Source organism: Talpa europaea (genome assembly GCF_964194135.1).
Source record: "Talpa europaea genome assembly, chromosome: 5".
In the NCBI taxonomy this organism is placed as follows: domain Eukaryota; kingdom Metazoa; phylum Chordata; class Mammalia; order Eulipotyphla; family Talpidae; genus Talpa; species Talpa europaea.
The window spans coordinates 26,391,443-26,418,855 of record NC_140071.1 but is presented as its reverse complement, the minus strand read 5'-3'; the positions used below and the strand labels follow the sequence as shown (position 1 = coordinate 26,418,855).

General features: G+C 38.5%; 1 protein-coding gene across 1 annotated transcript in view; it reads left to right on the top strand.

The window, feature by feature from the left end:
• The window catches only part of ARL15 (ARF like GTPase 15), a gene marked incomplete at both ends in the record, with an annotated part of 369,776 nt that extends 345,207 nt beyond the window's left edge, over nucleotides 1-24,569 (top strand). Inside the window, one exon of the mRNA XM_084234156.1 lies at nucleotides 24,417-24,569. Within this exon, the coding sequence (XP_084090282.1) occupies nucleotides 24,417-24,569 (153 nt within the window). The remainder of the gene's footprint in view (nucleotides 1-24,416) is intronic.
• Between the last annotated feature and the right edge of the window lie 2,844 nt (nucleotides 24,570-27,413).

Sequence of the window (27,413 nt, the reverse complement as noted above, 5' to 3'; positions counted from 1 at the left end):
TCCTTCAAGCACAGGTGTTATTTCTCTGCTTAAAAAAATTAGAAAACTAAAATCCAAAGGTAGTAAATGATTTGTCACTATTATATACTTAGAAAATGGCAGGATGGTGACTTAATAATTCAGGAAACTGAATGTCGCCATGAAGAACAAAGGCCAGTATCTCCCGCTATATGACAATCAAGTGGGATGACTCAAAGGCGTGGTGTTCAGAGCCCAGAGCGGAGCAGGCAGCCCCCTGACCTCTCCCTAGTGCCTTTACGTAGAAACCTGCAGTTTGCCACCAAGCTTTGATCTGGACAGCATGGGCTTTTACTCAGAGGCACACAGGGAGGCTGCTCCGAGATTCCTCCAACTCCTCTCTGGCCCCTCATAATACTACTATACTACTGCTTGTAGAAGCACTGGATTTATCTTTCTCCTTTTCTTCGCCCTAAGGAAGATCAACATGTTCACACTGTTCCACACGCCCCTGGAGTGCGATCCCTCTGCAGGAGTGTGGTTATTTTTACAGCGGTGGGGGGGTTGGGGAGCTACTCTTACATCTATAGATTCTACTCTGCCTGCTGAGAGCTTCTGCAAACCATTACACAGCCACAGGCTTGGCATCCCTGATTCCTTTTACGTTGAAGGAGAGTGACGGGGGGAGCACTTGCTCTTTACTACCCAGCTTATTGTACACCTTTCGCGTACCCCTCTTTGGCTTACAGTTTAGTACTTGGAGTTGTTGAAGGAAACTGCATGACTGCTGATCTTTGCAGTATGGTCCCCATTCCACAGCCCCTGGCAGTGATCTATAGCAAAGCTTGACAGGGAGGTGCTGGGGGGGTGGGGGGGGCGGTATTTTGCCCTGTACAGTTGCGCAGTGAATATGTGTCCCCACCTGGTGCTTCTACGATACACTATTGAAGGGATCCTGCCCAACTGAAGACAATACCAAGGGAGGAAATAAAAAGCACAATAGAAACTATAAATTTACAAAATTATATAAGTTATAAAAGCAATTGTGTATCCACTTGTACTAATTTAACTGTGCCGTGAGGTTATAGATTTGTGTTGATACTTTTAGAGGTTAATAGACCTTCAACAGGAACACAGTTTTTTTTTGTTTTTTTTTTTACTTTCAGCCTCACCAAGTTCCATTACTCACCCTTGAAGGTTTTAGGTCAGTTCCTAAGCAAAGGACTGTTTTTCAAAATTTCATCTTCTCTGTGTATTAACCCTTCTTTGTTTTCATTTGCTAAATATTTGTCAGGGACCTGTGTTGCTTGCTGTCACTTTAGAACCAGATCTTAAGAGCTTCATATTTATTCATTTGCATTCCACTATTTGTATTTTTAAAAGTCTTACTATCATCTCTGATATTGCTGAAATTCTGCTAGGTTTGGGTACCCTCTCTTTTCCATGGCCCCCCAAACCTAAATCACTCTCTCATTATCACACTTATGTAAATATTTTTGATATTTACCCTATTGCCAGATACCTTTAAAATGTCTGCTTTTTTTCCCAACGCAGTCTATATTTTCTTTCTCTCAGCAAATTCTCTGCATCATCCCTTAATTCATTAGTAGTTACACACTTGGGTGTCTAGTTTTCTTGGCTAGAGTACAAATTGAAGCCTCAGCTATATTGTGGCCATATGTTCTTATTGCATATGCCATGTGATTTCTAAGAATGGGAAATTCATGTCTCTTTCAAGTTTCAGTTTCAGATTGATAGCTCAGGATACTCAGTATGTATAAGACAATGCTCTCTCATGTCTATTTACCAAAACGTTTTTGAGGAATTTAGCTTCAGTTTTGATTGCCAGTTCACTCCTGGCAGACTCAGAAAATAAGAAGCGAAAGGGTCCCCTTCACTCCCAGAAAGGAATTTGATTTAAAAAAAAGGGGAGGGGGATTCATGTTTACTCCTTGTTTATAGAGGCAATGCGAAGATGATGCCTAGCAGCTCTCCTGAGTATTGGAAAAGGCCATCAGAGCTGCTCACATCAAACCAGAAACTTGAAGAAAAGCATTTTCTGGAACAATAAGGATTTAAGGATATAAACTGGTAGGACTATAAAAAGAGATCCGCACCCGATGAGTAGTCTCTGGAATGGAGGCAGAGCAAGGGTCGGGGCAGGGGTGCTCACTTCACATGTGCTCTGTGAAGGTGGAGGTCATCCCACAGAGTGTGTGTCGACTCCGAACAAACACTGATGATAACGTTGATGGAAAGTTCTCAGTTCGGCCTTCTATTTCTGAAGAATGAAGCCCTTGTCTAGGTGTCTGTATTTTATCTCTACCAGGATCCCATACAGACGTGAGCTGTTGGAGTAATTCTCCATCAAATCGTCTATGTTCAAATTGCTAAGAGAGGAGTTGGATGATTCAGTCTGTTGGTATGTTCCACTAATCTTCATATCTGAAGTGATATCAGAGACACACTTAATTAGTTGCAGTTCTCAAGTAAGTTACTACAATTGGACCTAAGAGGCTTTTCTCAGGCAAGTCCAGATATCCACTTTCCCTTATCTGCTGCTTACTTTCAAGGGCCTTCTAGAGAACAAATGGCTGGTCCTTTTCCAAAGGGACAGATTTGCCTATCTGATGCTTTTGTTCCCCAGAAAGAAAAGAAAAGAAAAACTGTTGTCTTCCCCGAGGATACTGAATCCAGAGCAAACTGAAGCTTTGTGAATTTCTTTTGTAGTGGTCTCCTTCATATAAGTCTGAATAGGAGATTACTGAACATCAGAAGTTTGGGTTAGCAGTAAACCATCGCTTTGATATGCAGAACAAAATGAAATGGTAAAGCATCAAATGTTGGGATGTGTGAGTTCCCTAAATGACCTGCCAGGACTTCATTTGCTCAATGAAATGCCATGTGTCTCCTTGTTAACAACCTTTGGAGGAAATTGTGTTGGGTCTTCACCAATGTTTAGACGTTTCTGTTTTCAAACAAGGTTCCCTTTACCTTTATTTTTCATTTAGAATAAGCTAGGTTAGCTGTGTATTTGCTAACCTTGGGCAAGCTTAGTATAAATGCCTTGAAAGGTGTGACACCCACTTCTACCATAGTAAAAACTTTCTGGGAAAAAAAAAGGTTCCTTTTGTTTTGGAACCTGTTTTTATTCCTATATTGCATTTTAACTCTACCTGTATACAGCCCTGTTGTGTTTAGAGCATTCTCTTAGTGAAAACTGTTCTCGGTGTTTTATGAGTAAGTTTTAGAATTTCTTCTTTGGAATAGGAGAAGCCAAATTGGGAAGCAGTAGGTAGCCACATCAAGTCAACTGGCAAGCGAAAAGCCCAGGAAGAGTAGTCAATTATCCTTTTTCACTCAAGGCAGTGAAATTCAGAATCTGTGATATCCTGGTTGGGAGTACTAGTCTTAGATCAACATCATTGCAAAGAAAAGAGTGAATGTGACAGGAATGCATATTTATATCTCCCTTTTGTTCTTTCAATTTTTACAAGTAGAATAAATAGGATGGCAGGTGGAATGGAATTGTTTTATTAAATTTAAGTTGTTTTAAATTTATGGGTTGGGTCATAAAAGTTAGGAGCTGTCAAAAATAGGTTCTCAGCAAAATAACGAACCCATGATGAGAAGTATAGTTGTAAAGGTCCTTTTACATGATTTTCTCATAATAATGTGTAAATGAAATGAACATTTGAACAGGTTACAACTGTCCAGACAGCTAAACCCCACACCTTCCTGTGTACACCCACTGCCATTGTTTGTGCGGGCCGCACACTGCACTACGTTGCTGTCCTTCTCACCCATGTTTGTCTTTCTGACCCAGGGCACAGTGGCTGGCACATAATAAAGCCTCCTACCAAGAGAATAAATAAAAACTACAGATAACTCCAGCAGTCCTGTTTTCAGGATTTGTGGATCTTCTCCCTCGCAGTTTGGTTTGATCAACACCCTGCCCCGGCCTCTCTGTCCAGAAGACAATGGCAAGGGCAGGGAGAAAGGACTGAAAGCCTTTGGCTTTTCTTGGTAGCGGCTCATTCAGATCCATTCAGTGAACACTCGGTGAACATCCCGCTCCCATCACTTCCTGCTCTTGATGCAGGATTCTCCAAGATGCGTGTTAGGGCTTGTTTTGGGCCAAGGACTCTAAGTAATTTCTTCTTCCTGGGGAATTTGCACTCTAGAGTAAGAAAGATACAGACCTTAACAAATAATGGAATGAATGCATATGTATGCATACGTTTTTGTGTGAGCACATGTGTGCAGAACTTGGTCTGCAGATGCAACTGATTCTTAGGGGAAGGGATATCAAGGAAAACAGAGAAGAGAGCTGACAGAAAAGGGGAAGGAAATTTCATAATGGATGAGTTAAATAACTAGGAACCGTAACATATGAAAAATAATACATGATATATTTGGAGAAAGCAAAGTACTTTGAGGCACAGGTTCAGGTTGTTTAGTAGGAGGTATTTTTCTCCCTGGTTTCAGATGTGAATCCTGAAAGAGCAGGGACTGTGTTCTCCTTTCTTTGCATCCCATGCAGACTTTGCTTGGAGAAGGAGATCAAGAATGTTGGTAAATCTACATTTAATGAGCTAATACAGAACTATAAGTAATGTGTGTATGGGCTCTATTCCTCACTCATTTCCTTATCTTACCCACTTTCTGGTATATATGAATAATGAGCTGATTAAAACACTCAACAGAAGGGAAGAGAAGAAGATAAGGAGACAGAAGAAAAGTTTATGTTCAGTTGAAATTCCAAGGGAGGGATTTTGTTTACCAATATGCATATAAATAATCGCACCTCAAGATAGTGTGAATACTTGCAAAGACACAGAGCAAATGCCACTGGAATGATAAAGCTAAGGGACTACAAATTATTGGAGAAGGAAAATACAGTTATTATGATTAGGTTTAAGATAGTGCCATTGCATTGAGTCTTTGGTATAGCTAGGAGAATTTTAGTGGTGGTGGTCATTGTTGTAGAATAGCCAGGCACTATTCTAAACACTTTATGTATCCTGATTCATTTGAGCCGCACGATGAACCCTGTGTGGTAGGTATCATACTTAATATTATTGCAGTCATTATACCCTCATTTTCCAAATGAGGAAACAGAGACCTAGAACCGTTTAGAATTTGCCCAGTCAGTCAATGGTAAAGTGGAATTTTGAACTTAGGTGGTTTGGGTTCCATTCCAGTTAACTATTTTATTGAACTGCCACCTACATGGAAACAGGGCAGAGGGTTCTCTAGGTGAAAGAAAGGCCTTGAGCAAAGAACTCATATATGGAAAGGGGAAGACAGGCTTAAGGAAAGATTAAGTCCAGTTTGGCCAGAAGTTAGGTAAATGGAAACCCAGGAGTACTGACTTAGGGAACCCTTTTTTGGATTCTAGACCTCTCATACCCCTTCCCTGCTTCATCTTTTCATACCTTATATAAACTCTAGCATACTGTTTAGTATTTTACTGACTTAACACATTTACTCTCTGTCTCTTCCCCACAGAATGTAAACAGTCAAAAGTTTGGAATTAGTCTGTTTATTTAGTTTCTACAAGTATCTAGCATGCAGTGGGTATTAATGAATGTCTGTTGAATGAATGAGTGAATGAATGAAGGAATGAATGAATGACTTGAATTCAGATCATAGTCCACAATACTCTCCTAGTCTTTGACCTATTAGGGATCCCATATTATATATGAGACCACCAGTAAATCTTTACTGTTTCAGCATGCTTACCTGCCCATGCATTCAGTGCTGCCCTTTGGAGGAGTGAGCGTTCTAAAGATTGTAGTGGAGAAATGTAAACATATTAAAAAGGAGCCTCTGGTCACATTCTTTGTTCTACTGAGAATGCTTCTGAGGAGTGGCTTTCTATGTAGGCTGATTTTTTTTTTTTTTTTAAGGGAACTTCAGTACACATTACAACCACATCTTTTCAGCCCTGTTAGAGGTGCCTGAAATTACAGGTTGTTGAACTTCATTCCCTTTTATTAATTACTGACTTTTCATGAAGATCTATTTCTTTGCTATTGGTGCTCTCTTGGCAGCCACCCTGCTAGCAGGCAGCATGCCCTGCCACTCTGGCCTGGGCACACTAGTTACCTTTCTCCAAGCCCCAGTGTCCTGACTTTGAAGAAAGGAATAATAGTAGTACCTCTCTCAGTGGATTGATGTGAGGGTTAGTGAATTAAAACAGATTTAAAAATCTTAAAAGAGCACTTGAGACACATCAAAATATATAGAAACTTGGGGTTCCTAGGATTACAAAATGGATTTATTAGAAAGTAGAAAAGGAGGAAAGAAGGAAGGTTTATTTATCTCAGTTTGTCCTAAGTCCTATGCCTAAAGATACCTTAATTTTGCTTCTTTTACATATCTGCCTTCCCAGATTTTGGTGGATGTTATTATTTTGGTGGGTGCTATTGGGTTGATGTGTGTGACCTTAGAAGTGTCAGATGACATCTGATATCTGATCTAGAGGATAATAAAAACTGTACATACAGTTAAATTCCCATTACCCCAAAACACCACTATACACAGCCGTGCCATCAACTACAAAAAAGAAATTCTGAAAAATGATATCTTAAGCATCATTTGTTTTATACAGTAAACCAACTGAATAATCCTTTGGATTTCTCCATCAGAGATTTGGTCCAATCTTAAAAAGTGGAGGTTTCTTATGCTAGAATTCAGATAAAGTTGGAGTTCATGGTAGTAGTATTGAAGAAGCTCTTAAAATAGTAAGAATGACTCAGAAATACTAACTCTGAAATATGGTGTGTGCTGTTAAGATATAATGCCAAGCAAAATGAATGTTATTATTCACCTCCAGGTGGAAATGTTATATTTTTATTTGTTTATATAGTTCACCGGCTGCTGTCTACCAAGAACTTAAAATGACACATATGAAACTAATAATTACTTTAAATTATTAAGAAATAGAAGACCAGCACAAAGACAAGAATCTATAATAATATCAACCCTTTGGGTCAAGTCATTGCTTCAGCTGATTGCATGATTAGCACTCCAAGTTTCTGAAAAATGAAAAAGTGAGGGAATCGTGATCTGTGGCATATTTCTCCTTATTGGAAAAGAGGGAGGACAGGTCTTCCACAGCAAAGATAAAAGCTCTTCTAGCAGAGTTCTGAAAGACTTTATCTATAGGAGACACTGGTTGATTTAATACGTAATCCATCACGTTTTTATACTAAATGTTGTTCTAAATTTTTTGTGGCTTTTCTTGTGGTAACATTAAATCAAGCTAAGAATCTACTATTAAAATGCCCCAGAGTGAAGTGATTTCATAGCCTTCGGCATGCTATACTTAAACTTCACTCACGGATAACATTGGCCATTCTAAATGATCTCTAAATATTCTGCCTGAAGAAGGTCTGATGAAGAGGAGAGAGTAAGCAGTTTTATTTCGTGCCTAGGAGCTGAAGGACTGGCACTACTGATTGTAAAAATCCACATATGAACTTAACAGCCTGGTGAGAGGGTGTCAGATTTTCAGTTATGAATGTTAAGAAATCTGTCTGGAATGCTTACCTTCCTGGAGAGCAACAAACCACCTTCTAGAAGTAGACAAACTCTTAAAATGTAAGGAAATTATTATTGACTTAAAATTTCAGTCCCAAGAGTGCATAGATACAATCCACATTTATCGGTGATGGTTAAAAAGCAATTTTATTTATTTTTGTCATGTAAGTAAATATTCTCATGTGGAGAATTTTTATTGTCAGCCATTATTTTCTTTACCTTCATATACAACAGATACTTAATGAGCTTCCACTCTAAGCCAGGTTACCTTCGTGCATGTGTACCTGCATCTAGGCATATTTTTATTTTGTTTTTTTTTTCTTTTTTTTTTATAGAGGCATGTTTTATTTATTTGTTTGTTTGTTTGTTTGTTTATACATGCACTGGGTACAGTTAGAAGCGCGGGAGGGTGAGAGAATTCACCAGAGCCAGAGCGGCTTGCAGAGCAGGCAGAAGGACCGAAGTACACTGCTGAGGGGAGCAGCGGGCGGCAGGAGAGGTCTGCGCGCCATGTGGGACCCTCCTCTGGTGGCCGGGGAGCAGCCGGGGATTGAACCGGCGCCACAGAGGCTGCGGGCAGCTTTGCAACCCAGCACTCAACCGCTGCGCCACCGGGGAAGCCCTTTATTTTGTTTTTAAAAAAATGTTCTTTCTACACTTCAGTTTGCTCATATGCTTGTTTTTTACTTTATTAGTTTTATAAAGTACAGAAACTGCGAGGGCTTGTTTCAAGTCAGCAATTCAGCAACATATTAAGAAAAAAGTCAATCTTTACTCTCCTTTTTCCCCAATGTTATCATCCAGTGTTATGAGTGTGATATGACTTTTTCCATACCTTTCTCTGTGCTCAGATAACTTTTCCTGTAATGTATGTAACTGTTCCTGTAATGTATCTGAAACTTAAATATATAATAATATTGGTGATTTGTTTTAATGGAACCATATTTCGTCCAGCCAAATTTGCCCTAATTATAAATGATTTCTGCGGTGTCCTAGTGTGTTAGTTTTATCATTGCAGGAAGGGAGGAGAGGCAAGATTAGTTCACCTAGAACAACTTAGAGGCTAAAGGCCCCACCTGCAAATAGAATCTTTTCTGTGATAAGCATGTGCTTTTCTAATGATGTCAGTGTGTTTGTGTGTGTGTGTATGTGTGTCTGTGCGTGCCTGCAGGGGAGTTTAGATATGCTCATTAGCTTTGGGACCAACTCTGAGGTCACAGATTCAAATCTAAATATTCACCCTTCCCAAAATCCAATGCTTGAGTACCCTTTTATTGAGCTTGTGTAGAACAGGAAAATAAGCTTTTTTATTGTATTACTTACTATGCATTTAGTGAGTTACATAATCCTTGAAACAGCATTACCCTAAAGTTACAAAAGGAGATATTTAGAAACTCTGATAATGTAGTTTTAACATCACTCCATGCCTATGATGATACTTGAGAATAATAAGTCTGAAACAAAATAAATAACTGTTGAAAAAAGTTACATTGAAAGCTTTAATAGCAGTGGTCTTCAAAACATTTCTAGATAGGATATCCAACTTTCCAACACTCTCTGAAATACTATGCACACAGTCTTTTCTTGTTTAAGTGGTTAGGCTTTGTGAGCCCTACCCAAGGAAACCAAATACACGTGCTTTCCCAAAATTGTATGTTTGAACCAGAATACCTGGTAATAGTAGATGTGCGTTAGGTGTCAGTAAATGAATATTGTTGCAAGGGGTGTCTATGACGGCAGACTTTAGTATTCCTGTTTTACATGTGGGGAATGTGGAAGGTCCAGGAGCATGGAAGAAAATGTGTTTCGGGGTAGAATGACCATTTAGTAGTTAAGTGAAAAGTTAAGTCTCCTACTAAGAAACTGGTCTTCTCGCTAGTCTTAGGGAAGGATGACCAGCCTTTCCTGGAAACAAGTAACCTGAAGGAAGAGGCAGCGTCTTCATCGCATCCAGTTGGTTAATCCCCTCTCTGTCAATCACTTGCGTACGATCTGAATAGACTATAAATTCACATTTCTGGAGCCACATGGTCAAAATAGCACTTTATATTCAGTGTGAAATTCTTAAAATGAAACCCAGCTGGCAGATGGGAAAGATTCTGGGGGTGGGGGAAATCGGGGAGGGGAATATTGGGTATGCAAGGGGTTCATGATTTTCCAGAGAGCTGTTTATGCTTTGTGCTGATATAGGAATATTTTTAAACATCTATGATGCAACACAAATGAATTTCTTAAACTTGAATTATAAGTCTAATTTGTAATATTTCATAAAAACCATTAAGATAGTTATGCAAGCCATTCCAACGCCTTGCCTGTAAGGATAGTGTAATTTGCTCATTTAGAGAACTGTTTTCAATTTTTCCATGAGTGCTGCTTAATACATTATGTCTATCAGTGCTTTAAATAAGTCCTTAGCTTAATAACCTAATTTAAGAGAGAGTTCTGTTCCCTTCTGTCTCCAGTTGTATTGTACACGTTTATCTGTTCCATTTCCTCCTCTTTCCTCAGGTTGTATCGGAAGTATCCCATGTCTTGGTGATTTACAGAGTCAGTGACCATGTCAGACCCAGGCAGACCCCCTTTCAGAACACAATGCCTTTACAGCACCACAACCCTAAGGTCACACCACACATCTTCACATAAGCTCATCTTATCAGATGTTCCCTTTTAACAGCACCAAAAGTAGTTCAACCTGTGACCAGGTTCCTACATCCCTCACATCTGAGACTTCATATAAAAAGTCAGAATTCAAATATTTCAGCAGCTACAAGAGACTTCACCTTGTCCGTATGTTTGATGAAAACCGTGTGCTGCTAAGAAATGTGCAGGTTGCGTGTGTTGTATGTTTGCATGAGAAGCTGGAGTCAAATAGGCAAGAGTTTATTTCTCAGGTTCATAATTTTCTAGAGCCACATCTTCTTTTTGTGAGAGAGATTAGATATCATGTATAGGCACCCGAAATTTATAAATCCTATTTCAAGAACGCTGAGGTCTAGATCCTCTGTTGTTATATGTGATGAAGACAGGACATCAGGTAATTCATCATTGAATAAATTTGTGGACACAGGTAAATGCCATTTACTTCCATCATTTTATATTCTATTACTGATGCTTACCTTCTAATTAAAAATAGCATAAACCATAATTTATTAGGCATTAGCATTATGTGATTATTATTTTCAAATGCAATGATAGAATTGCCATTTTATTGGTGAATATGTAATGAGGATAGAAACAGTAACAGTTTCAAGGTAAAATTGCACTCTTCTGCAAAGCACTAAAATCGCCTATTCCCCAGAGAACTAAGTGTGAGAGGTAGTAATCCAAGGCATTAGCAAAGAAAAGATCAGGAAATTTTTCTGGTAGATCTACTTTATAATTCTGTTCCTGTTTCTGTGTCTAGAATATGGGAATAAGTTCTTTTTAGAAAATATTTTATGAATACATTTAAAATAATGTTTTCTTACAGATAGACTTATTTGTAATGTATTGATTACACGGTATCCAGTGGTAACTATAATATGCTTTAATAGAAATGATTATTTCTACCGGAGATTACAGAGGTGTTGGTGTGTGTGAGTATGGACTTGAGCATTTTAATTTTATTTGTTTACACTTTACTTTCTTTCACAAAAGGATTTGAGGTGATAGACACTAGTATTGATTCTGACAGTGGACATGCTTCTGTATAACACTTTAAACTTCTAACTGAAGTGGGTGTTAATGACTTCCCTTCTGAGAAGCTTTTGATTCAGACAGAATAAAAAGTGTGATTTGAGCTGTACAGTCAGAAACCCTGTTCTCTGGCCTGCCATGACCTGATAGTTAAACAGTCAAGAGTTGGTTAAAGTATCTCATCATTAAAATATATATATATTTTAAATATATTTTATCTATTTTATATATATTTATATGTATAAATATATTTTATATATATTTTAAATATGTGTTTATAAAATTTATAAAATAAATATATATATACGCTAATTAATTTTTTTAAAAGATTTATTTATTTATACAAGCACTGGGTACAGTCAGAAGCCGGGAGGGTGAGAGAATTCACCAGAGCCAGAGCAGGGAGCAGAACAGGCAGGAGGACCGAGGTACACTACTGAGGGGAGCAGCGGGCGGCAGGAGAGGTCTGCATGCCATGTGGGACCCTCGCCGGTGGCCGGGGATCAAACTGGCACTGTAGAGGCCGCGGGCAGCTTTGCCACCCAGCGCTCAACTGCTGCACCACCGGGGAGGCCCTATACGCTAATTAATTTTAACTTAAAACATACAAATGGTGCTTTTCTTTTGGTATTAGACCAAGACCTTTTCTCTGATTATCTGGCTAAACTCAGAGTTCTGTATTGTATTTCTTATGTAAAACAGCCATTACCTATGATCTTTAGCTTGTATTTCATTCAGGAGCAACCATAAGTTAAAGACACTTGGGAAGTAATTTGCACCTCTTCCTCCCAGCCGCTCACCATTGTCTTACATAAATATAATTTGACAACAGTTTGTTGTTATTAATTTATGTTTATTGAGCTCTTTGAACACATTCCATTTAGTTTTCCAGAGAAATAGAAGTCCTCTTTTCAAGTTTATACTTCATTCATTGATGTCACATTAAAATAAATGACTTAATGATGATTACAGATATGATTTCCTTGATGAGAATTCTGAAACAACCCAGGAGCTAGGAATGAGCAGACATACCAGAGAGCAGTCCACTGGCACAAGCGTCAAGTATGTCGCTGGCATTACTGGTAGCTGTAGCCACCCAGCATGGGCATTTATTGCTCAGACTCTGTTGACTCTCATCTTGTACAGGACAGTGAAGAGCTGTCAATCCTGGAGAGCTAAGTGAAAGTCAGTTTATTGTACTGTATGAAATTTGTTTTGAAACCAACTAATGTTCTTCTCTGTGACTGTTTGATATTAAATTCATACCTTCAGTTCCGCTTTTGGATCAACTGTGTGGCAGATGTTGGTGATGTGGTGCCTTCCTCTCCTTCATGGCACTTATTTTTACTTGACTTGGCTTAGTCACTGATAAACTTACTTAATACCTGTTGATCTCTTCAACTGCTGTGTAAGCTCCATAAGACCTGGAGCTTGATGGATTCACCTTCTGAAACAGTGAATGTGCAGAATGAGTGAGAAGTAGTGATGTGCTTGTTGCACTGGTTTCACCCCAATTTGATGTTCTGACTTGTCCCCTCCTAAATCTGTTCACTTGAACCCTGAACAAGGAGGGACAGAGCGTGCATACCATCAACCTGAGGGTGCTCCTGACATAGCTACTGAGCTACTTTTCTGTCCAGTTCCTACATCTCCTGATTCCAAGGAGAGAGACTAAGGGTAAACCATGGATTGAATTTATAGCACTTTTGTCCTTTGGTGTTTGCCTTAGAAGATCAGTTCAGCACAGGTTTTCAACCTTGGATTTGTTGAGGATTTGGGCTAGATAGTTCTTTGTGGGGGTAGGGGGCAGCTATCCTATGGGAGATGTGGGCGCATCCTTAGCCATTACCTGCTAGATACCAGAGCAACCATGCCCTTCCTCCCACCCACCGCCCCCCCCCCCGCAAGGTGTGATAACCAAAAATATCTCCAGATATTACCAAAAGCCCCCCAGGGGGTATAGTCTCCTCCCCTCAACCACTGAGAACTAGTGGTTTGGACCAGTCCTGTGATAACAACTAGGACCCAAAGCTGTAGTAACAATGCTGTGGTAAATCCAGTCAATGACTTTTTAACCTTCATTTCTGGTGTTCTCTTTATGTTTGATTATAATGTTCTCCAGACTTGTCTTTCACAGACTTTATTCGGAGTTCAGCTAGTCCTGTGTGGGTTTTTTGGCTAAAATTCCTCAGGACAGATTACCACTGAGCCTTTCTTTCCTCAGATTGCCTGCAAGCCTCTTTCCAAGCTCATATTTCTCAGTTGCCAGGATATTAGGCTCCTGACTCTATTGCCAGCAGGAAAAGAAATTCTCTCTGTGTGACTAACAATATGGCAGTTTGTTACAAGGCTATTTGTTACCTGTTCAGATGTGTTATTGAGGCAACTGTCAGCTTTTTCTGCCTTTTCCCTGTCTCTCCATGCCTTCCTGTTTTTCCTTTTCCTCCCAGTGTTTCCATGGTGGCTCCTTGCTGTAGCCAGAGGACAAACTGCTGACAGGAACATCCCTTGAATATCTCTGCATCTGGACAGGGCCACTGGCACTCTCCATTGGCAGTGCGTGGCTTGCCATATTTGTCTGTCTCCTGTTTAAGGCCCAAGAATTTGAATCTGCTCCAACATCTAAATGTTGTCGTTGTCAGGACAGAGTGCTGCCATAGTGCCACAAGACCAACATTAAACATGCTTATTGGGGCTCCATATATTAATATTTTGATTGCTTATACTGTTCTTATACCTAACAACTGAAAGATTGATACAGGGAATAGATAGTCCACTACAAAAGTCAAAAATGCTAGAATATATAAACTGCTTTTAGAAGATTTTTTTATCTTTAGCCATTGTCTGAATATATTGTTTTCTTAATATTTTATTGAGTCGAAGAGTCCCTTGATGTAATCAATGATAGCAGTTCAGCAAAGTGCATTATAGGCACCAATAATGAGTGAGCAGGGAGAAGAGTTTGACAAAATCAGAGCATGTTTTCCTGGTTGTCTGATCAGGCAGCAGTCGATTGAAGTCTATTTGTATCCTTTTACACAAGAACCTTTTGTAAAAGAAAAAGCTAGGTATGAGACATGGCCAAAAAAATATTTTAATATAAAATAATTTTTAAGAACTCTCAATATATGGTGTAGCATTTATGCATCTGCCAACATCAAGTTCCCTCAAAGTCTTAGTAAAGTAAGTCTTCAGGGGATGAAATTTGAAATTCGCTCTGAGGCAAATGTTGGAAAAATACCAGGCTCCAGGTCTCCTTTCTCTCACGCCATTTTGCAGAATCACGGTCTGTGGTGAAAAACAGTGCATTTTCATAACATAACAGAAATATGAATTCTCAGCATTGGAAGGTCTTTAGAGCACATCTACCAATATCAACCTAAGCGTTTAGCAAGGCAAAGGAGGAATGATGTAATTGTGTTGATGCACTTCCATTACTTAGGCAGATACAAATGTTGGTAATTAATGAACTTTTTCCCATTACCTCTTAGCCTCATAAAATATGAAATTCATATTTTCAGCCTGCACTTTATAATATCAAAATATCTACCTGCCCTCCCAACCCCCCAGCTCTTTTAATATGCACAGTTAATGAGTATTAAGTTAAAAAAAAAAGCCCTTAAAAGAATCAATTTCATGGTGAATGCATCTAGTTAAGCAAGCCATTTAAATAACATTTTACTGGTGTGTAGCAGACCATTTTATAAGTTACTGATAGCTTCACAAGCCCGTGTTTCAGACAAGCTAATTGGTTGTCTCTGATGTGTTTGAGGCTTTCACTCATTAACCCTCCTTCCTGTCTGGTATATACTTGACTGGCTCTCAGACATATAAGTAGAACTTTTAAAACAACCATATTCTATTGCCAGGAAAAAGTTTTTAATAGATAGTTTTCTTCCTGCTTACAGCAGTTGCTTTCTTGAAGTAAATAAGTGATACCTGAGTATTTTCCTAAATATGGAAGATAGAGAATCAAGTATTATAGCCTAAAGGTGCTTGATACCAAAAATAAATGCTCTTTTGAAAGAACAGAGTAGAAATGATTGCAGAAAGGATGAAAAGGAGAGGCAGGGAAGGGGAAAGAGAGGGAAGAGAAGAGGAGGAAAACTGCTGTTGAAAGCTGGGTACCTCTATACGTAACGGCTATGTTACAGATGTTACTGAGAAGTCTGATGCCTGCACCTGTATGTGAAGGACAAGTGTATGGTTGCATCTCTTTTTGCAGATGTCAGTTCTTTCCATTCTTTGAGATAAGAATTAGATGCTTTGTTTGGACACAGATTAAAGGAATACCTCAAAACATAAGTGTCTTACAGGTCTTGAGATTTCTGGAGTGACTCTGTTTTCCAGGATAGGTTGTTTATTTCTCTGCAAAACAATTTATTGCAGTTGCCTATAGTCATATATACAATTAATTTTAAACCAATTAGGCCTTCAGTTTTGAAGCTGTTCCTGAAATCCTAACTTCTATATAAAACTTTGGCCTATTAATTGGGAAGAGTAGTGACTTCTTTCCAATATTTAGTTTACTACTAACCTCACTAACATTTTATATAGGATGAAATATATTTAGTTTACTGCTAACCTCACTAACATTTTATATAGGATGAAATATAATGTATATTTTCACTACCCTTCTCTTTATAGTTTCAGCTCTTTAAATTTGTTTTAAAATAAATAGATTATCATTTATGTTTGCCCATGAAAAAAAATGGAGAATAACATGCAAAACTAGGTTATCCTAGTGAAACTGAATGAAAATAAAGTATACCACAGACTCCTGGAGATGCTTAATCCCATTGAGTCTTGATATCTAGTGGTATAGGTTCATACCTCTTCAGAGATACGTTACTACACTATATACATCATCAAAGAACCAAGAATCCTTAACCATAATCCACTGTGCCTCCTCTCTTTCTCCACTCCCCACCCTCCCTTCTGGTAGAACACTTCTACAGTCAGATTTCTATGGTTTGTTTTCATTTAGTTTTGCCTGTTCCTTTGTTTTGTTTCTCCATAGACCACATATGAGTGAAAACATCCAGTATTTGTCTTTCTCCTTCGGACTTACTTTGCTTTGCATAATCCCTTCCAGTTCCATCTTTGTTGTGAAAAATAGCAAGATTCATCCTTTTTTTTTTAATATGGTAACTGTTTTTATAAATTATTTAACTGGTCATTTTGTATCTTCAAAAATTTTGCCCTGGATATGTATTGATCCAGTCACTTATTTCAGCCCAAAAGTTCTCTTTGGAAATCAACCCAAGTTCAGTGAGATGAGAAACTTGCATGGAATGATAAGATGGAAATTTGTTTTCCTATGGGAAAGTCTTCTGAACCCTGGAAGGTTTAACACCAAGTGTAAAAACAATGAAATAATCAAAACTGCAGTATTAATACTTTCATTTAAGGTGTATATATCAACCTGGTAAATTTACTTTGTGATTAGAATTTAAAATGTGTAAGTGATTTCAGCATTGGCCTCCCATCTAGAAAGATACAGGAATTTAAATGTATAAACAATATTAGAATGTACCAGAACTTAAGTCATTGAATTTATAAATTGAATAGAAGAAATTTTTAAGAATTCTTCCTGGAAAAAAAAATCTAACTACTTGAGGGTGTTTTGATTATTAGACTTTCTAAATGCTTTCAAAGAAAATTGAATATATTAAGTTTATAAATGGAGTTTCAAAATGTTTAAGAGCGGTTAATTAAACTAAGTTTATAAATGGACCTGAACATTATTCAGCCTTCTGAACATATTGTTAAAATTTACCAGATGCATAAATAGAATATTAAGATTTTTAAGTTGACCAGAATAGCTTCAGGAGAAATTAGGATTCTGACTTACAAATTTAATAAATTGTATAATTCCTTTTTAACACTTAATAGCAACAATAGCTAGCATTGCTCTGCTCTAAAAATCATCCTAAGGACACCAAAAGTCTCAGACTGACAGGTCACCGGCCATGTACCTGAGTAGCTCTTGTAGCCTTTAAGAAGTCTCCAGATGAAGGAGACCCAGGCTGAACACAGAAGAGAAAAAATAGGATCTCATTGAGAGATGACCCTTCTGCTGACCAGATTGTAGTCCAAAGCACCTGCAATCATCAGTGGCGCTCAAATCAGTTGGAGAAGACAGTTCTCCTTCCCCCTAAAGTATAAGCCAACTTGAAGAAGAGAAGGGCTAGCAAGTGAAGACACCACACATCTGCCACCAGGCCTTCCCAAGCGCTCCTGTGGCCAGGAGCACACACCAGGAAGCTGCTGAAAAACTTTAAGCTGGGACTTGGCAATATTTTTTTCTTTTTTCTGTAAGGAGCCAGATAGTGAATATTCTAGATTTGCGGCACATACTTTCTTGGTGGCAGTTGTTCAACTTTGCTGTTGTTGCATGAAGGCAGCCATAAATAAGTAAATAAGCATGACTGTGTTCCAGCAAAATTTTATTTACAGGGAACTTGTAGTGCCTGGGTAATGCGGGCTTGGGGAAGGGTGGGCAACCAGGAATGGCTCTTGTGACTAAGGCCTCTTCTACCTTTAAAAGTTTCTTCATCATCCAGGTTTCCCCTTGAGGTGATTAGAGGACATCAGCTGGGTCTTAAAATATGAGAGGGTATTTATAGGTTGATACTTTCCTCCTGTGGATGGAGGCATGTTGGGTTGGAAGCCAGAGTTGGAGCAAAGGCCTGTGTGCAGGAATCACTCGGGCTGTGGAGGGCTGGCTAAAATAACAAGTCAAGGAGGATGCAGATAAAGGCATACTGGATATCTTTTCTTGGTCCCTGGGAACCAGAGTCATCTGTACTTACCTATTTGTGCCTCTCACGGTAGCTGGCTGATAAGCAGGCTTTTTAGGCAGGAGAATAAAACAATCCCTGCCCCAGGCATTCAAAAAAGAGAAAATAAATGCAATTTCTTCTATACTATGAGGTTAGCAGATTAAACAAATACAAGAATGCTTTATAGATCCAAGGTCCTACCACCAAAGCAAATGGAATCATTTTATTTGGCTCTTCTGGGACATGCTAAGTTCTTCCATGCAGTGGAAAAACTGGGCTTCTATATAATTATTGTCACAATGTATAACATTCTCTACATGTCAGACGTACCAAGACGTTGCTGACGGGGCAAGAAGACTTCTAATAAGGACAAAGGCTCAATCACAGATCATAATTTGTAGTCATTTTTGCCTTTTTTTAATTATTCCAAAAGCAGGCTGATCTTTGCTTAAGGTAGAAGCTATCCTATCAGAACTATATTTTTTTTATTACACTTAGTGTTCTTGAAATCAATCATCCATTACAAATATGTACTTCCAAAGTAATAATGTGGTATTGGTTATTATCAAGGTGTCATTTTCTGGGCCTTATTAGTACTTAATAAAAATAAATATTCTGTGTTATAATGTCTTGAAACTACTGTAAATTGGTTTTACTTGTATTACTTATTTCTGCCTTTAGTGACATATTTAGTATACTTTTCTAAGGATTTCCAAACCCTGCAAGCAGTACAATGAAAAGAAGAACAGCTGGTGCTATTTTCTCTAGGCCAACCTTTCTTTGAACAAGCTGCCAACAATGCACTCTGAAGAATCTTAATGATGCCCCGCCACTTTCTCTCCAGACCCCATCCTGCAGCCATGGTGTGGACAGAGTTTTCTCTGACTTTGGTGAAGGTTACCAAGTTAAGCCTGCTCCATGACCTTCTGCAAATAAAGCCCCTTCCACAAGCATGTACAAGGTGTCCATAGTCTGGGGTGCCAGTAAGCATTTAACACTCACTCGCTAGAAAGAAGAGAATCCCTGTTTGTTGCATTTGCGGATCTCTGTGGTGTCGATACTACAAACCATGGTCGAAACTGTGACTTCCATGGTTTGACATCCTTGTCCCTGGAGTTGGAAAGATATGCAGACATCATTTCAGTACATGTTTTCCCCCAATGTGACATATTAATACAACACGTGCACCTGTTCTGGTGGTTAAGGGACTATGTCAATAAGAAATTCCTTCTCCCTTTTTTAACAGTCATGGGCAATGCCCTGCAAAATTTTACAGTCCCTTCAGCCTCTTTGCTTCCTCTTCATTGGGTCTCTGGGGTAAATTTGTCATCCAGACCATACTTTCCCCAAAGAGTTCAAAACTAATGTGAATCTATCTCAAATAACATTGTTCATACAGGTTTTGAAAAATAGCAACTTTGGAGTGGACACATTGTGTATTTTAAATGACTCCCCTGGGCTGAAGATAGTTAAATGAGCCATGTTCACTTGCCTCGTCCTCCAACATGCCCTTTTCTCTATCAAATCTCACAACTGTAGCTCTTTTCCTCTCTTTCTGTATTTTGTTTGTGATCCTTACTCAGTAGTCTCTACCAGCCACTTTAGCTGCTGACTCATGCTGACTATGGATTTGAAGAGCTGAAGTTGTCTAACTAGGCTCTTTGGAGACCAAATTCCTTTTCCAGAAACGAAGAATGTGTCTTTATTTCTAAAGCGTTTTAAGTCTTTTCTCAATATTTCTTATTTATATTGACTTGGATGATTTAAGAATCATTCTAAATAATCATATCTCTCTTCATTTGACTCAGTTACTGTTCTTCGTTCCAGTTGAAGTATAGTCAGAGTGCTAAAGAATGAAAGACTTTAGTAACTGCACGCTATAACACGGTCTTTTATGCTCACTAAAAAGCCTGGGGATGGGGCGGGACTTGTATGCACATGTGAGGACAGTCCTCTTGTCGGTCTGTTGTTTCTGTTTTGCTTTATTCTACAATATCCTGCTCTAATCAGCGGCAGACACCCCATACGTTGGCAAATAGTGCACTGGCACGAGCTTGTTAAGCACAACCGAGCTGCTTTCGACCGCTCTAAGTGGTGGCTGAGTGACTGAAGTTACGGGAGCCAGCGTTTAAGATGCAGATTTCCAACGTGCCTTGTACTTATCCTAAGCCCACCATAACCACCCCCAATCTTAAGAGGGGTCTATCATAATCTGCTCATTTTTCACAGAGAATCTATGTGATGCGTACAGATGGGACTCTGGAAAAGTATAGGCAGAGTGAACAGCTAGCTTCTATTTCCAGTGGTGAATGTATGGAAAAACAAGCTAATAACCCCAGACAAGGGCAAGAAATAAGTGCATCTCACACAGGCTAGAGTAGCAGTTCACACAGAGGCAGGACTATGCCAGGTGGTCTTCTGTACTATGGGGTTGGGGGCACTTTTAGTTAAGGCAAAGCACAGGCCCATATAATAATGAATTGTCATATACCCTAACTGTAATGTTTTGCTACACATTCGTGTAGGTCAAAACACTATAAATATCCAAGTGTAGAACCTAAGTCAATGTCACAGAAAAATCCTCAGTAACTTCTTCTGCACTGTTCTATCGCCCAGCTCCCCAGAGTGCCTACAGGAAAACAAAACCAAGTCTGGGCACATAATACTTACACGAGTTACTAACAAAAATAGAAAAACAAGCAGCTATCGTTATAAATAAAATGAGGTTTGCAGGTTTTTAAAAAGGAATGACTTATTATTGCAATTCAGAAATGCTTCACATGACTTCTAGAAATTTAGTCACAATAGGTTTGCAAGAACTTAAAGGAAAAGGTTTGAATGTGAAGTGAGGGCAAGATAAGGAAATCAATGAGTATCATTTAAACCCCATTAGAGGTCCTGTACATAGGAAAGGATTTTTCTATTATTTCACTACTCAAGGAAACATAAAGGACATCCCCTACCCAATGAGTGGGTCTCCTTGCTATGTAATGTCTCACAGGTTTAACAGCTGCTACATGCATTAGCAGCAATGAGATGGTGCCGATTTGTCTCTGTTATATTAGGACTTTACAGTGCATGCGATGTGTGAATAATGGAATGCAGTAATGCAAATCACCCTGCCGTTGCATGAGTAAAGAAGGGCTCTGATGACATAGCTAAAAAAGGTTGGCTACTAACGGTGGCTTTGTTTTCCTATCTCTAGGGTGGATACAGGGCTAGTAACAAATGCCCACTCTCTGTGGCTATCCCGAAAATAGCTAAGTGACCACAGGTTGCCAGGCAGCTGTATTCTGATGTCATTCCCCCAAGTGCTATCTCCAGAAGCCACTGTGAAACAATCACCATCTCCTTATTCCACCAGTTCCCAGTTAACCATGGCATTTAGGCAGCTGATCAAGTATTCAAGAGACTCTGGTTCTTCACATTTTTATCATGATTAAAAAAAAAATAACCTTTAAAAAAGCGTATCCCTCACAAAAATAAATCCTTGCATCATAGGTAATTTTTTAACCTTAAAAATAGTATCAGATATTGTTCTGGTCCTATGGAAACACCTCCCTATAAAATTATACTTCGGCATATAGAAGGGCAAAAAAAGCAATGGTGGACAAATCAAACATGTCTGTAAGCAGTTTTATTGTAATAATACAAGGAAGGTAAATTTTCAAGTTCAAGTTGATATAAGAAAACAAATGTTAACCTAGGGGGAAATGTTAGAGCATTGTCTTCTCCCCTCTCTTGTGTTTATACTCTTTGCTTTTAGAAACACAAAGCTCTGCAAGATGAAATGCTATGTTTCGGCAGTAAAACTCACTACCTGTTTCTCAGCAGTATGCCAAGCCTGTTTTAAAATTTATATCTTAAAGGTAGAGTTGTGTGGCATTATTTGGATCCCAGTGGGGTGAATATGGTCAGGCTAGCTACCCACGTAGGTCACAGATCTGAAAATCTCAGGTTACCCAGCCATATTTGTCAGCTTAACACCAGTAGGCTCCTTTATCTGCTGTAATCGAAGTTTCCATTTCCTTCTCATGTTAATATTCAGTAGGAACAACTTCTGAAACATAAGTACCTTCGGACAGCTTATCTTCCAAGTGAGCCCACGTGATAAACTGTTTTCAGTTGTCCAGAAACCAACCTCATGGGCAGCCGAAACCCTCCTGACTGTTTTTGTCTTATATGTGTGTTTGTGTGTGTCTGGTCCGAATTGCAAAATATCACAAATTAATACAATTTTGTGATTATTGAACTCTAATGTTGTTTTCAAAATAGCTGTTAATATGCCACCCTGATCAAGTCTGTGCATTTTTAAATGAACCATCCAAAGAAAGTATTGCTAATAATATATATTTACTGGGTCATTCTTTTTATTTTAGTATTATTGAATTTCTTACTAACAGCCCTCATCCAGGTTATCAACAATACTTAAAATGTCCTTTTAGATTTGAGGTTACCAATTTCACTTGTTCCAGGCAATCCCCTCTTGATGGAGGGATTGTTGATCAGATCTCAGCGTCAGCAAGCGAGTTCCCATTTCTGGGCTCACTGTTGCAATCTGAAACCTCACTTGTGGGAAAAGCAAGGAGACTGATCTCTGATTTTAAGCTCTTCAGAGCAGCCAACTCCTCCTTCTAGCCGTAGACGTAAACATGTCCCCCACCTGTTGCTCCTACCAACTCTTTTCTCCCCCTGCTGGCTGAAGGCTCCTGTGGCTGACTAACTTGCAGTTCCTCCCTTCCTGGGGCAGGTTTGACACCTGTGCTAGGAATTTCAGTTTCTCCTGGAAGTAACTTATTTGCAGTGCCCTAAAAAATTAAATGAATACAGTTGATCTTTTGCATAAGGTACAACATGGTTTGTAGAGTAACTTGGGTAGAGATTGTTCTGAAGTTGTGTACCCATTTTCTGGAAATGAGACTTTCATTTTTCTTCAGGATCGAAAGTAATGACAATCCTTTCAGTCTCACAGTCTTCTTTTTGGTAGTAAGTAGTAGTAGTAGTAGTAGTAGTAGTAGTAGTGTTATGAATTTGCAGATAATGTGTAGGAGCACTCTGGGAAACATTTAAACTGTAAAATGTTAGCATATTTGTGGTTCCAAAATATTCATAAAAACAGTATGTCTTCCATATAGCTTGTTCATATATATATATATTTATTTCTTCTGTATATAAAAATATATATTTAATATATGTATTAAATGTATATGTATATTTAATACCACTTTGGTGCATCTCTGCTGCTAGTAATAGTCTGGTGCTTATGGTAATAAAGGCAAAATAAAACCAATTTGGGAAAGGCACAGTAAGTTTGAGACAATTTTCACTCTGGGTCACGTATTGACGAATGCAGGACCTTGGAATATTTTCTGGATCATGTGACTTAATGAAATTTGTTGACCGGGAATATCTTTGAACAATGCCTCTTCTGATATTGCTGCTGACTGAATTTTGTTATATAAATACAAAATTCTACTCTTGTGTGATATGGCATATGTATGCAAGTGATGGGCATTAAGATAGCATGCCCTTAAGTAAGGAAATCCTCAGTGCTTCTGGAAGTCTTATAGTCCATTTTGATGTTTCTTCAGTCAGGAGTTGGGAATCTTGGATGCCCTTAGTCCGTATCCTAGCCAGTACAATGAGTAACTTGTGACTGGTTATTCATCAACAAATTTTAAAGATAGTGAATGCTCCACCCTTCATACAGCTGTTCGGTCTTGATTTTACTCTCCCTGAAAATTTAGGACTAGGAGGATAAATAAGCTGGGACACTTTCATGTGTGTATAGCTAACCAAGTTTATATTTGCATATACATACACACAGTTTGTATCTTTTCCCCTCAAAATCACTTACCCAGGTCTGAGCAATAAATACTCAAGATTTAAGGAAGAGTGAAAAAAGATTATTTAGATCATATTTTTTTGTTGTTGTGTATGCATTTGATGGCCAAAAAGAATTGATATTCCTTGCTGTCCCCTCTTGATAGGAGGCATTATTGAGTATTTGCGTAATTGATGTAGTGTATATACTATAGGTTGTAACCAATTTAATAAGTTAACAAGTTATAAAGTAGTGAAAGCATCTCTACTAGAGTTCTTGTGATTGAATTGAATCATTTTAGTGTCTCTCTTGTATTTTGCCCTGTGCCATAGTACACATAGTACATGTAATTCTTTCCTAGATTTCATCAGACCTCCCAGGCTGTTAAGTATATGGGTGAAATGGAGGCTTGCAAGCAGGTCATTCACCCCTAAAGAAAACACTCCCAGGTCACAACATATAACCCACATTATAATAACAGCTGTGGATGGGATTCTAGAAAGTCCTAGACATCGCAGTCATATACATTCTCCTTGAAAGTCCCCTTCTTCATCTGAGCCCTCAAAATTTTGGTGTGAGGAGTTTTCTGATGTAATTAATGGCATATTTATCTCCCTCCCCACAAGGTCAAAAAATATTTTGAACTTGAGCCACTTGCACGTGGAAAACGCTGGATTCTGCAGCCCTGCTCGCTGGACGACATGGATGCGCTGAAAGACAGCTTCTCTCAGCTGATAAACTTGTTAGAAGAAAAAGACCACGAAGCTGTAAGAATGTGAAATCTGGCAAAGAAAACGGGTTCCAAATACGCCTTGAACCTATCATGTTAATTTCTCATTTTAATTTTATTTTGTATCAAGATTATAATGGCTTCAGTATCTATTTTCCTCTATCTCAGTCTCTCATCTCTCTATTAAAGTGAATATTCTGTAAATCAGGTGAATTATCATCGGCATTAACGTCAAGTATACACTACTGAGAGAGAATATGTATTCTCTGTTTACCACTAATTATCTTCATGGCATGTCTCTTCCTTCTGTTGTTCTATGCGTCTCTTCTCAATCCTGTGCTGAAATGGTTGGAAATCAGATCCCTTATGAAGGACTCAGGGAGACTCACAGATCCTTGACTCATTTTCCCTGGGTTTGGAGGTGGAGTATTGTATGACTGGGAATCCTCATACACGTTTTATTTTCAGGACCTCTTGGAGGTTTTACTTTATCTTTTTCATTTTTTGTATACTGGCCTTATATATTATGAGAGAAAAATGAGCACCAAAAACTTCAATTCTTCACCTTATCAAAATGAATATCTTGCCATAATAAATGTACTTTGGGAACATAAAGGCAAGATGCATCATGTTTTCTCAATTACATCCTATTCCCCTCTCTCTTCTGAGAGCAACGACATTGTTTAAGTGTTTGAGAGGAGTTAAGGGAATTCAGGCACGATGTATGACCACCAATTACTAGTTCATCAAGTCCTTAAATATTTTTCTAATGGAGAGGTTATCCTGCATAAAGTCAGCTGCAACATAATATAAGTATCTTTTTCTAAAAAAATCTTAGGAGTCTGATTGAAATAGAGAAAAGAATTTTTAAAATAATAAATGCAATTTTTAAATACAGTCAAATGAAGTACAGTTTATACAGGCTAGGATTTAAGCTGGCATGGATTTGACAAAGATAACAAAGAATCATCTGTATATTCATTCATTAAGTGCTAATGGTGTTTAATGGAGTCGGTTAATGTCTCCATCTGGTAATTAAAGGTCTATCAGTATTTCTATTATAAACCTCTATTTTCAGGGGTTTCAACATGCCCTTAAAAATGTGCTGGGGCAGCAGCAAATAAATAATTTTAGGGCCCGGATTCAGTCTTTGGAACTTTTTTCATTTAATTTAATGGTAAAATTACATAAAGATAAGTGTATAGTTTTACTAAGGCTTGGTGCCTTTGACCTTTTGCTAAATCAGGAATAACCTATGGATATTGAGGTTTATGGATGAAATACTCTTTGGCACACTTTGTAGATTTTTAACCACTTAAAATGCTAAGTGGTCCAATGATAGAAAACTGCTCCCTATACCTGAGCAATAAAAACATGTTTATAATTTTTAGGTAACATAGACTGATACCCAAACACACAGACTCACACTGTATTACAGGGTGATGTAATACCTTGTAATTCTCCAGAAGATACACGTCATTCAAATACAGTTTTTGTGGTTTCATCTTGTAGGTGGATTTTAATGAAATCATTACCTTTGAAACATCGAACAGTTCTTCAAGCTTTTTTTTTTAATGGAGTGAATTAAAAAAGATTCATATTCAATTTTGTCTACAGCGTCCCTGAATATTTTTACACTGTATAATACGTGAGCAGCACAAACTTCTATTCCGATGACCAGTTACACGACGACCATCCCCCTTCATTTTGTCCTGTTGTGCTCATCTTCTATGACAAATAAACGATTATTAGGCATTGCTTTCCCTGCAAGTTCATTGAATGTAGAATGTTGTCTTTTTAAGACACTGGGGCTGAGCGCTCCTAAGCCATCTGTTAAATGACTTGCCGTTGTCTGTGTGTGTTCGTGTCTGCTCCAGTGATGGGCTTCTTCTCAGACCCACGACTGTCTGCAGTGTCTCAGCCGTCAGAATGAAAACATTATCAATCAGTACCCAACAACAGCTGTTTTTGACAAGTTTCTGTCTGACGCCTAATGCTTTACAACTGTCAATAAGGCTCCTTCTTTGTCTAGCAGTTCGGAGCTCGCCGTCTTGCTGCTTCCGAACGGCATCCTGTCCTTGTAACCCTAGAATTCGCCGTGTTTTGGAAACCCACTTAGGGGGAGGGGAGGGGGCTTGGACGGGCACGTATGGGTGGGTGGTGGGTGGTGGGTGTGCGTGTATGTCGTGTGTGTCTTATTCCTACTTTCACGTAAAGTGCCACAGGTGTCTTAGTTTGCATATTCAAAGATTATATAGGAAAAACAGTCTGTTATGTATTTCTTCACTTAGCTTCTTGTTATATTTATGGAAGTTCCAGTTTTTTGTACCTTCTTGGCTAAAGCAGTTGCCTTTTTGTAATGGCAATTAATTTATATGACAAAACTTTGTATCTACTATAGTTTACAGTATCAGTTGCTAGTTAACTGCCATATTGCCCTGTCTTTCTACTAAAAAAAAAAAAAAAATTATTGTATCTATACTTAGAGGTTAACAGATTCATGTGGACAATTGCCCAGGCAAGAACTCGTATTGTCTGTGATTTATATATGATTTCCACTATCTTCAAATGAAAATAAACACTGAATAGAATTGATGTTTTCAGACTGACTCCTTTCGGCTTCAGCATTTGGGAATCCCAGATTTCTGTTTACATTTGTGTTGCCTGTTTAAGTCTTCAGAATAAGTTTTGCTGCTCTTGGGTCAAAACAAATGACTAATTCACATTTCCTTTGAAGTCATTGTGAAAACCTTATGAGACAAAAGAGGGGGGAAAAAGCAAGTGTCTTTTCCAGTTGGTTTGCCTTCAGTGGCAACTTACTTCCACTGGAGCTACTCCGTCAGCACGTCTGCGCAGAATCACCCGCTGTGTGAGTGTCATCCTTCCATCAAAG